Source organism: Cryptotermes secundus, unplaced genomic scaffold, assembly GCF_002891405.2.
Source record: "Cryptotermes secundus unplaced genomic scaffold, Csec_1.0 scaffold31, whole genome shotgun sequence".
Classification (NCBI taxonomy): domain Eukaryota; kingdom Metazoa; phylum Arthropoda; class Insecta; order Blattodea; family Kalotermitidae; genus Cryptotermes; species Cryptotermes secundus.
In genome coordinates, this window is record NW_019743147.1 from 2,034,720 (window position 1) to 2,047,459 (window position 12,740).

The window sequence follows — 12,740 nt, forward strand, 5'->3', positions numbered from 1 at the left end:
TTCATATACTGATTCGGTTGAACTAGCTGTGGCGAGCTCTTCTTATAATAGTGATTATCAGTCTAGTTCCGTGATAAATGTAAATTTATTAATCAACAGAATACTTGTGATGTTCTGATGTTCAGGTTCCTAGGCCCTACTGACTAGTCGGCGATTTAATGACGTTGATTTTATTGTAAAACTTATGGCATGAGATTGATACGGGAAAATGATAATGAATTTAGAGTAGTAAGGATTTGGAAGGAGTAAGTTGTGGCCTATTAGGAAGCTGGTCCTAGCTTTCGGAGCCGTAGGCACCTGCCTACAAAAAGCTTAGAATATTTATTAGCCTTCCTGAGATTCGAACCGTGTACTTTATGAACACAGTACTACAATACTACAATACGCCTACAGCATTCTTCTCGGCAAATGGATGTTTGTTAATTAATTGTGTGTAGAGTATATTGCAGTTTAGGATAGTTTTGCAGCCTAACAAGAAGTCTTTCTCTTGCAGGGACTTCTTCTAAAATGGGCCCTGTTTTTACCGCGACGTAAGACATTCCTTTATTATACTGACTGGGAACATTTTCGAGAATGGCCACTTCAAAGACCACACTTGAAGAGGAGAATATTAAAATGCGTCCTCAAGACAAAACTGTGTGTAAAATCTAGTGAAAAAAATAAATTTAAATTAACAATATGTTATCAATAAATTTGACATTTTTGTTGAAATATCTATTTCTGATGTCAGTAAAAGCTACCCCTGTAACAGTCCCACAGGGCTGTGAGACGTCAAGGTTTCCACATTTTCTATACAATCGGCTCATAGATGGCGGTGAGGTCAGCACTACGCGCCGGCCGCCCTTTACCTCCCAGGAAGATTCCTGGTACTCATTTCTGTTAGAGGCTGAGTCGACCCCAGGGCCATAGTGTGACTGGAATGATTAGGTCAATTGAAAAATCCAATGACCTCATCGGGAATCGAATAGGCCCGTAAAGTGAAGTGAGAAGCTACGGGCTGGAGTCCGTCGATCGATTCCTGGAAGTCACAAATTCACCTTCGCAACATCAACTCCGACACTGGGACAAACAAAGAGCTGCCATATGTGTAGCACTGGGCCTATTTGCCCGGAGTAAAGTAGCTGAAGCCTGAAGCTTCTTCCTCAGTCTATTTCTGAGGTTGATAGTCCATGGAATCTACCTTCACATCCCCTCGCTCTGTAATGACATATACTTTGTCACGACCAAAATGATAGCTTATTCTTTGTTTGTCTAAGCCTATACAAAGTTAATACCTTTACTGACTTTCTCATTGGCTGTAAGGTTCTCTAAGAGCATTAGCCTATTTTAGGATACAAACAAACAACAAAAACAAACTCCGTGGCCTGTAGTCCGCAAGCACACTATACCGACCGAACGACCACCGCTTGTCGGTGAAGTTAGTGTCAACTTTAGCGAATAGAGGGTGTCACGTGTTCAGCGCAACGGATCCTTGGTTTTCTAGACCGGAACCGCTTTTTCCTTGAAATGGCTCCTCAATTATCTTCACGAGGCTGAGTGGACCCCGTTCCAGACCCACTACTTCTTAGAAAATCTGGTATCGCCGGGAATTGAACCCAGGACCTCTGGATCTGTAGCCAGGGACTCTGACCACTAGACTACAGAGGCGGTCACCTTAGGATACAAGTCCATTATTTTCTATTATTCGCCTTTACCTCAAGCTATTCATTTTGAGCTCTCGTAAATCTTTCTCTGCACCTTCCGACCATTTCACCTTGCGACTCCCACTTCTTTTTACTTTCTGTCTTACTTCAAAAAAATCCTATCCGTCCTTGTTCGATTCATTCCTAACCTGCCCGTCCACTCGAGCCCCTTTTAATATCGGTTACGAGATCACGGGTTTTGTACAATACCCTTAGATCTTGATTATCTGTGATTTTCTCATCTTGATGTCTTCACTAATTCCCGTTTACTAAGTTTCATTTTCTCAGTAAAATCAAAGTTAGTCTTGTGCTTAATTGAACACCATTCTATGAGGACGTACTGAGTGCTGAAGGTGGATGGTTGCGAAGGGTTGGGGAGTGGTAGTAGAGGCAACTCCCGTCACTTGTGGGTAAAGTTGGGGGAAGCTGCCATTCATCTTCAGTGCTAAGTCGGACAGTACATCTGTCGCGTGTAATAATAGTATTGTTCTTGACACAATGCACTGTGTATCGGGGTGCCGTTCCTCTGGATAAAGCGGCGGGAGCGTGATGCTGACCATTCAAGTCCATCTGGTGCCGAGGTTAAGCATACTTGGAAGTATGTCTCCACTTTTACATTCATGTTCGTAACATGGTGCTTAATTAAGCATATAACGGACTTTACTTTTTTCTTTTTTTACCTCTGTTGTGTCATCTGCCTTCAGTATTCAGTCAGAGTATGGGGCAATGGAGGTATATCTTCACTCATTCTTAAATTCCGCTTGAGGTGGAGGTAAGCGGTCAGCTTCATGCTAGGCAACGACCGCGAAATAAGGAGCTATGCAACATCCACTGTTAGATAATGGTTCGGTAAACAACGGCCGTTGCTAGGTAATGGCCGAAACAGATTCGAAACACGCACCGAGGGAGTAATTGGGAAGCGATATTCTCTACGCAGTCTATGCGAAAACTACGTGACCCAACAATAGTTGAACTGTTGGGAGAGGTGTTCTCTGTGCGGTCCGTGACGAGATGTTACAAACAGGACAAATCTAGAGTTTAGTTAGTTGTGAGACAGTCGCCGGGTAGTAAGGACGTGAACATAGAAACTGAGGAAGCTACGGCATTGGAAGCCGTTACCAGACAAGCTGAGAAGACTCAGTACGTGCTGTAGTGAACTGCAGAGTATGTGAATTAGCGACAGCGCTATAGTTACTTGTAGTTACAAACTCTAAGTGTTCAATAAATTCAATTACCAATCCAAACCCCGTCTATAGTCACTCAAACGTGTGATGATATTGTGCGTGTTCGTTTATAAGGGTATAAATTATTAAAAAGAGGTCTGTAACCTTCCATTTTTCTAAACACCTACATTATTTAAGAGGAATGTACTATGTTTGTACAAAATGCTTCTCAGCTCTTATTAATTTCGTAGGGCAAATAAAATTTTATCTTTTCCTGTGTTTTAATTTTTTCCACGTAACGGATGAGATCTGTCAGTCTGTAGACTGTAGAGTACTGGCAAGTTCTGTTCTGTAATATTTAAGATGTAAATTAAAAACGTGTTTTTGTTGTTTGTCAGCAAAGGTAGGTATGACAGGCCTGCAAGGTTCCTGAAAGAAACTCATTTGGCAGCTATAACTAATGCAACATTGAAACAAAACTATAGCTGTTACTAAATAAAAATCATTAGCCGATCACGCCAGCCGAGCGGTCTAAGGCATGTACTGTCTTCGCTCGCTCGGAAGGCGGGATCGTGGGTTCGGATCTGTTTCCTGTGAGGTACGAACTGAATTCTTATATATCATTCTTATACACTGCCGGTCACGGTAGCCGAGCGGTCTAAGGCATGTACTGTCTTCGCTCGCTCGGAAGCCGGGATCGTGGGTTCGAATCCCACTCAGGGCATGGATGTTTAGTGTTTGTTTATGTGCGTTTTTCTGTGTTTGTGTACAGCCTTGCAACGAGCTAATCATCCGCCCAAGGAGTCCTACCGAATGTTTAAGATCTAGTAAACCGAAGTGAAACGGAGAGTTTCACGGAGGTAGGCCTAGGCCCACTGGGGCTGTAGCGCCAAGGAAAAAAATAAAATAAAAATCATTAAAGAAATCGTTGAAATTTGGTATAAATTAAAGGGTCAGGATAGCCGAATCAGTAAAGTCATTAGGCTAGGGGGCTTGCACGACAGAGGATTCTGGGGTAAATTCTCATCAGGGGAATAGGTTCATCTCTTCTTCACATGCTCAAGAACAGCTCTGGGACCAATCTGATCTCATATCCAGTGGCTACCACGCGCTCGTTCCACCGCGTTAGAGCAGCTAGGATGATTAGCCAATCACTCACCTCAAGCTATTATTGGAGTTAAGAATAAGTGGACGTTCTGTATGGATGTGAAACTTGTTCTCTGCCATTAAGGGAGGAACATAGTCTGAGGGTGTTTAAGAACAGGGTGTTGAGGAGAATTTTTGGACCGAGGAGGGTTGAAGTGACAGGAGGTTGGAGAAAACTACATAATGAGGAGCTTCATAAATTGTACTCTTCGTCAAGTATAATTAGAATGATCAAGTCAAGGAGGATGAGGTGGCAGGTCATGTAGCACGAATGGGGGAGAAGAGGAATGCACATAGGATATTGGTGGGAAAGCCAGAAGGAAAGAGACCATTGGGAAGACCAAGACGTGGGTGGGTGGACAATATTAAAATGGATCTTAGAGAGATAGGATGGGATGGTATGGATTCGATTGATCTGGCTTAGGATAGGGACCAGTGGAGGACTTTAGTGAATACGGCATGAACATTCGGGTTCCATAAAATGGGATATTCTTGAGTAGCTGAAGAATTAGCGGCTCCTCAAGAAGGGCTCAGCTCCATGAGCAAGTAAGTAAGAATACATGGAGATGTACCTCCACGTGCTTTCGTGTGTGAATTGGAGTAATGTGGCTCAGTGGAGGGTCAAGTGTTGGGCTGTTGTATTACTGTTAAAATTTCTTCAGTTCTTGAGTGGCTTAACAACTGTTGGCTTTTCAAGACTGGTTCAGATCCATGGACTTAAGTTTTGTGGTCGACCAGGATGTATTATAAATACACAATTTCACGGAGCTATAGTAATACTAATGTTATATCTCTTAAATTGCCTTTCCCTCACACTCTCTAAGCTACACCCAAGTTTTTCTTCTTTTTCATGTAAACCATTGTGTCAAATCTGAATTTTAAAAAAGACGCATGTGTAGATAACATTCCATTGTTACTTATGATAATTAGGTTGGTCACGAACCGGTTCACTGCTATTGGAATTATGTCGCTTTTACCCTCAGTAACTCCCTCCATATATTTTAAAACCCCCCCTCTTCTTTTCTCGGTCTGACGACCTAGGCTTTTAGATATACACCACAACTACTAAACCGAGCTTCTCTGCCCTGTTAATACAAAACCTTTTATCCAAAACCTTCCTCCCCACCCCGGCTTTGCAACTGTTTTTTCTTCCTGTACGCTGACGTCACGACCAGTATGGTATAAATGCGAGCAGGGGAGTGGAAATGGGACCAGTCTCCTTTTTGTGGTGCGCTGAGGTCTTACGTGATATCGAGGTTGCTGCCAGGAAGGTACCACGTGTCTTTGTGTTTAGATATCAGAGTGTCTGTCGTTGTCATAGCAACGGAATCGACATGTCTGCCGATAAGAATTCCATTACACCAGGGAAGAAAAACTACGCGTTCATCTCCATGAAGGTACATCGTATTAAACAGGTTGGTTGAATATTTGATATATTTTTTGTTGCTATTTATAACAATTAAGATATATGAAATATTATTATTATTATTACTCAGATTAACACGAATTTAATTTGAATAAATTCAGAAATTATTGTTTTCATTGCCAAGTCAGTGCTTTTTATTATTTGTAATTTTAAACTTCTCTGAAAATATTGTGACGTGGATGGGTCACGTGAACTCTGCGTTTCCACGAGTGACGTCACGTAACCCCACTTCTATCATTACGCAACTCTCGGTAAACACCCCTCCCCGTGAGGCTGTGATGTCACGTAACACGCGACTCCGTGCAGCGACTATTGCTAGGCAATGCGTAGGTAGAAACATTGACAACAATACCTGATATCTGTTGCCGAGCAGCAATGTGTTCTCTATTGCCGTGCCGAGCCTAAATAAGGAGCAGAGAGCACTATTCAGGAGAAGTATTTGCGATACTGCAGATGGCAGTAGTTGGGTAATTGTGAATTGTATAAGTGTACAAGCGAATGTTCAATAAATTCGCTGTATCCAAAACGGCGTGAAGTTATTTGTCGCGTTATACACCCAACACGTGACAATATTTACACGAATATTTCCAGAGCATCTGTTCATATGACTTCTTCATACTTATGCTTCGTGTAAAGTGCTAGATAAATTATTATTATTTTTTAATTCTCGTTGTTACAGATGTTGAAGCCAGTGATGAAACTACTTCATAAGAAATGTCATCGGTTCGAGAACCGCGAGCAGCAGTTTCCTGTTCCAGAGGCTACCACAGTGAAACCGACTGGGTCCGATGTGTCTGAAGTCGACCAGAATACAGCAAACGAAGCCCTGGAGTCGCGGCTTCGTGACGACCTTAACCAGAAGCGCGAAGAATCTTGTCGTGCCATCAGAGTGTGGAGGGAGGGGCGGATGACCTTGATACCGGTAACACGGGGTCACGAGCACATTCCAATCCCAGTTCACTTCGTCTGTACCCCGTCCGGAGAATTTGCTTGGGTACCCCTACCCGACAGTGACATCTGTTGGCCTGGGGATGTACAAACTACAGGTCAAACAGCCGAAGAACAGGTTCCGTTGGGCAACAGAGCTGAACTCTGAATAGTTTCAATGAACTCATATTTTGTTCAGTAAAAAGTGTATTTAAAAACAAAACTTAATAGTACCTGACAGGATTCCTGAGACATGTAAACAAGTGTGATGATTTAATGTCGAAATGAATTATATAAATGTGAATCGTAATTATTCAGAATGTGATATTATGTTTAATGCCTGATTTTGCTCAATTTCATAAACAAATTTGTAGGTCTATAATTTTGAAATTTTTTAGGACAAATAGTGTTTGGTTTTCAATTTATAGAAAATAACATGTAATTTTATAGCAGTCTGAGATCTGAATTTCTTTCGGTGGTGACTGTGAGGGATACTGTCTTCCTTGCAACGCCGTGTGGTTTGGTACATAGGTACCTGTTCTGGAGGAATTTTGTACCTGCTTACCAGACTGCACGGTCATCACATCCGAGAAGGCAATATTCATGGCAGTAATCTGATTTTTAACTAGGATTTATAAGCATATAAGTGACTGATTCTTTAAAATGTATACTTAAATTTAATTGTGATATCTATAGAGTGTACTTCTTACCTGTGATGGTTTAAGCTTTAAGTCTATGTGCACTTATCTCTTTCTGACGTGTGGAATGTTAGCATTCACATTTCATTAACAAAGTAGATTAAAATAAAACAAATATATCGATAAAATTTTTGTCATACAAAATAATTACCCTAGTTAGTTATAATCCAGAATGTGCTTTTTAGTCGTCCCTGTCCATTCTCCATCCTTCATGGGTTCGATATAAGTTGAGTGCAAAGGGGATATTTGCGATGGTTCTTACAGTTGTATAAGTTACATTTTTTTCTTTCTGCTGTGGTCGGTTTTATTGCGACCAAAATAAATATAAGGTAATTTATCAAAATGTCTCGAAACATATTGATATTTTTAATTCATTTATAAAAATAAAGAACTGAGGACAGTCTTTCAAAATGTGATTTAATTGAAATTAAGTCTTAACGTAAGAATTTATTCAATCAATCAATGAAGATTTTTAGATTTAAATAAGTAAAAATAGTAAGATTATGTAAACACGTTATTTAATTTAATTGAAACAACTAAGCAAATACACATTTCCGATTCTGTGTATTACGAATATTTGCTTTCTCTTAACCGTGTAATTTTTGTAAGCACTTTAAAGTGAAAATAATATATAATTCAATAAAATTGTCAAATTAAATAATATGAAATATTATGATTTTCTTGTTTATTTTAATCAAAATACGTGGGAACAAAATTGTCGTTACAAAATTATTAATTGGGTTTGAGATTCTCACGTGAATGACGTAGAAGAGTAGGCCTATTGTCTTCCTGGATGTGACATGTATTCTAGCAGTTATCGTTATTTTGGCTTCATCTTCAGAGTTAAAGATTAAGTCATACAAACAACAAATTTGATGCTTGATTCTTGCTAGTTGCTTGCTTGGATTACACGTTAACTCTGATGAGGGAGTATGTTCCTTCGAAACTACAGTAAATCTCCAGAAGACTACGGCATCATGTCCCAGAAGGAAGTCCTGTCCGCGCTTCTTGTTCTTTGAAATATGACAGCGGTTAAATTGCAGTTTAACTATCAGTTTAAGAAAGAAGTTAATGTTTAAGCATTATTTCTGTGATAATTTATTTCCAGGTTTCGAAGCTTAACATATAGATATATACTGTGGGAAATTTTTAACATTATTTCGAAATCAGAACGGCATTAACCAGTATAAATGAAATACAGTGGCCACAGCATAAGAAACGTCACAATCGTGTTAAACGCATCATACAACTATTAGAACAGGATTGGGGGTTGCGTAGTGGGCTGAGGCACTGTGCTACAAGCCATAAGGTCGCGGGTTCGATTCCAAATTAGGTCATTAGATTCTTCAGTTGACTAATCCTTCCAGCCGAACTATGGCCCTGGTGTCGACTCAGCCTCTAACAGAAATGAGTATCAGGAATGTTAGTGGTTGTAAAGGGCGGCCGGCGCGTAAGGCTGACAGCCTCACCGCCATCTGTGAGCCGACTGTGTAGAAGGGAGCATGGGTCTTTACGGTCTACTACACGGGTAGCTTTTTATAAACACGATTTCACAAACGACCGAGCGCCTTGTTCATAGGCAACTGAACGAACCACAGCGACAAAAAAGTCTCAGTTCTTCGTCATGTACCTGCTGTACAGTTTCTGTACAGTCAAGTCGTGCACTGCTCCACGGTCGTCACAACAGCTCGACCGGTAAAGCAGGTTTCTGTATTAGCTGCGCTGATTGTCGTATGTACGGCAAACTATCAAACGTTAACATGTTTTTCTAAGATGAAGGTAAAGCTATTCCTGTAACAGGGCTGGAGACCCATAGTGTTATGAGTCGTCGAGGCACCTACGTTTTCTAGACAATCGGCTCACAGATGGCAGTGAAGTTAGCAACCGAAGGTATTCGGATATTTCAGATCTGATCATCAGATATAATTCTTAGGCAAGCAGGAACATTTGAGCGTTAACAGTGACGCATACTACATGGAAATCAAGAATGCGCTGAGATTCAATTATGCATACTGATAATATGATGCTTAGGTGCGGTTGGGCTAACTCGGTATAGTGACTAGGCTGCTTGCTACACAGCATAAGGATCAAGGTTCGGCCACACAGAGCGCTACGCTATGTTCGCTACGTACGCTATGTACGCTGTGTACACTCTGCGACGCAGCTAACATAGGGAACATAGCGTACGTAGCACTCTGTGTGGCCGAACCTTCAGATTCCACCGACCGATAACAGCCAAGAGATTTCACAACTTCCAGACCGGAACTGGAACCTAACCAGCTTCTTATCCAATAGGTATTGTAGACTCTTTCCTCGAGGTTAAAGCAGCTGGGGCGTGAAGCTAACCGTTCATCTCCATGCAGTGCCGAGGTTAAGAATAATGGAGCTATACCGCCACCCCTCCATGTTATCTTGTGGTATTAAGATCAGGGAAGGTTTTCTCCGAGTACTTCGGTTTCCCCTGCCAATTCTCATTCCACCGACTGCTCCACATTCATCATCTAACATCCGGGTCTGATACAATAGGCAAAATAGTGGTCGGCGTGCCAAGCGGACCCGAAGAAAATAAAAATAAACTCGTTACACGTAATTTTAAAAATAAATTCACATTAGTGGAGGAAGTCATGAGTAAAAGTCAGTTACCGTCTTCAGAGTTGGTGAAAGTTATTCTGTCAGACCGGTCCTCCTCGGTTCACGTCTTTTCTTTCGCCTACTGCCTCCGGCGTTTCCCCGCTCTCCACTGGAAGCCACTGGCCTGCCTCGGAGTGACTCACGTCATCATGTCTGCTTGGAGGAGTCTCTGAAGTTAAGACGGGTGGACGCAGTCGGTATAGCAATGTGACTCGGGCTGTACGACCTGGGCTCTATTTCCAGCAAGGGCAAAAAAGATTTTTCCTTACTCGACAGCGTCCAGACCGGCTTTGGCGCCCACTCAGCCTCCTATCCAACAGCTACCGGGGGCTCTTTCCGTCTGGGTAAAGAGGCCAGAGTGTGAAGCTGATCTCTCACCTCTGTCTAGTTCTGAGGTCAAGAATGACGGAGCTATACATCCACTCACCCATACGTCTTCATGGCATAATGCTTATTTAAGCACAGGAACAAATTTTGTTGAAGGTGTTTTCAATTTCGGAATTAGAAGTGTAGGAAGTACGAGGAGTTCGGAGCAGAAGTCGTAAAAGTCGCTTTTACTAAGTCTCTAGCCCTACCGAATTACAGGCGTTCACACATTTTGGACCTAAGTAGTTCCCGGAGAGCCGTCTAAGTCGAACCCATATCATCAATATGCTCAATGTTATACAGGGTTTGTCCGGAAAGTAATGAAATTAAGTTCTTAAAAAATTATTCAAGATATCGTTACAAACGTTTAAAATTCCCGTTTCTGTTCCTGGAAACACTTAACGTTACTAAAACTGGTTTTTTGAAAATTTGGGAAAAATCAAGTTAAACGGTAATTACTTTAAAGCATTTTAAATGAAAAACGAATTCAATACAGAAATAAAATAATATATTTTAAAAATTCATATCACAAAATTTAAATATTTTCCATTACATAACTTGTACTTTGTGGAGAGGGAGTGTTGTTGTATCAAAGTAGAGAGGGCTGAGGCCGTAAATGCGAGCAGAAGACGTATATTAGGGGGTTTTCAGGGGAAATCTGGCATGAAAAAGAAAAGATCATAAATTGGGTGTCGCCTGTATGAGTAGTATTATTATCTTTTATTTTATTTCATATACCGGATGTTCCAAATATTCTTCTAAATGGTAATGTATGAGGAAGAGTCATTAAGCAGGTCACAAATGGATGTAAACGTAAAACAGGTGATATTCGAATTTGGGAAAAAAAAATCTCGATATATTCTTCACCAACATTGATACACTTGTCCCATCGCTTTACCAGTGCGTTGAATAGAATAGAAGTGTTCAGCCACTTCCGCACCTGCGTTTTAACCTCTTCTTCATCAACAAAATGTTTGCCACTTTTCTTGACCCAGCTGTGAACTGTTTTACGCAACGAACACTTTCTACCGTAAACAGGAAAAAACATTTCTTTATGAAAATTCTTAGCATTGTGTCCTTTTTCTCACGTAAAGCGTACAACAGAACGCTGCTTTTCGGTAGTAAACACTTCAAGTACGGTCGCCATTTTGGCCACTGAAACCAACCTCTGAACATGCGCATGCGCGTCTGATACCTAGACTGTCATGAAGATGAACTGTGCTGCTACCTAGTGGTATGCATAGAGAACCTATTACGTCCATTACTGCTGTTTTACTTCGAGTTGTGACCTATTTACTGATTCATCCTCTTAGATATATGATCCAAATTACTCACAGGGCGGTTTGGCCTAGTAGTAACGCTCTAGGCTTTTATTCCGGAGGTTCTTGGTTCGAATCTTGGTGGGACATCAGTCATCCTGAGTTTTGTGTGGTATGCCAGACAGTGAGTGTGTGTGCCCCCCCACGTGTGTTCTGGGGTACACTCAAATCTTCTTTCCAAACTGTACCGGCGGCTTTTCCCTGGGTAAATCTGCCAGAGCTTGAAAATAATCATTTGCCTTCATATAATGTAGAGTTTAAGAGTGAATGGAGTTACACTTCCACTGCGCTATGTCCTCAGGTCTTCGCGTTTAATTAAATACGTAATTGGTTATTCATTGAAGTAGGTTAATCAAGTACGTAGCTAGTCAAATTGATTAGTTATTCAAGTAGGTACTCATTTATGCATCCCATCAGCCATCAAAGCAGCTAGCAAACTAATTAATTTTACTGTACTATACTCCATTCAGCCCGTCACAGTAGCCACGCGGTCTGAGACACGAACTAGTTTCTCTCGCTTGGACCCTGGGATCGTGGGCTCGAATCCAATACAGTGAATAGAGATTTGGTGTGTGTATGCGTTTATTATGTCTGTGTTGTCCTGTGTTTAGGTAGCGGCTTTGCGACGGGCTGATCCCCCGTCAAAGGAGTCCTACCGTCTGTGAGAAATGATTACGGAATTGAATTAGAGGCCTGGGCCCTGAATGGGGTAGAAGAGCCATTGAAAAAAACTCCATTTAGAATATCTGTGGAGTGCATTTCAAAAAGACACCGTGTCTCTCTTCTTGCAACAATCATACATTAAGAACCAAAGGAAATTGTGAAATAGGCCTAAATGACGCTCTGTGAGCTACAGTTTGAAGTCGTTACGTTTCCTCCGTCCACTCCATAGACATTTCGAACGAAGCATATAGTCAGCTAGGTGCACTGTGAGCTACAGTTTGATCTCGTTCCGTTTCCTCCGTCCACTCCATAGACATTTCGAATGAAGCATATAGTCAGCTAGGCGCACTGTGAGCTACAGTTTGAAGTCGTTCCGTTTCCTCCGTCCACTCCATAGACATTTCGAACGAAGCATATAGTCAGCTAGACGGTGGACCCAGTGAAATTGCGTAACCAGTAACTATGCGAGTGGAACGAATGTCCTCTTGGCTCTATACGCCAAACCATTTATGTGGGAAGAGAGGTCTCGAACACAGGTTTGTCTAATGAGAGGTCTGCTGGCCTCAGGATGTTGTAACACACTTCTGGCACGCGAGATTTCGCTGTATCTTGTTTGAGGGCCTGTGCCTCTGTTCCGGACATCAGTTTCTGGTTGCCTATCTATAGGATGACCCATAAGCTCCAGTCGCTTTTATAAAATATTTGGTTGACATTTTCAG

At 41.5% G+C, this 12,740-nt stretch overlaps 1 protein-coding gene across 1 annotated transcript; it reads left to right on the forward strand.

Moving 5' to 3' along the window:
- Positions 1-5,217: 5,217 nt before the first annotated feature.
- On the forward strand, positions 5,218-7,227 carry LOC111873723. The gene is made up of 2 exons (XM_023868655.2): positions 5,218-5,406; positions 6,097-7,227. The coding sequence occupies exons 1-2, from the start codon at positions 5,326-5,328 to the stop codon at positions 6,511-6,513; spliced, it is 498 nt and encodes a 165-aa protein (XP_023724423.1). The 5' UTR covers positions 5,218-5,325; the 3' UTR covers positions 6,514-7,227.
- The last annotated feature ends 5,513 nt before the right edge of the window (positions 7,228-12,740 follow it).

Coding starts and splice junctions, on each gene's coding strand:
- LOC111873723 (XM_023868655.2), top strand. CDS start 5,326: ATGTCTGCCGATAAGAATTCCATTACACCAGGGAAGAAAAACTACGCG. Junction 5,407..6,096: donor AGGTACATCGTATTAAACAG/GTTGGTTGAATA, acceptor TCGTTGTTACAG/ATGTTGAAGCCAGTGATGAA.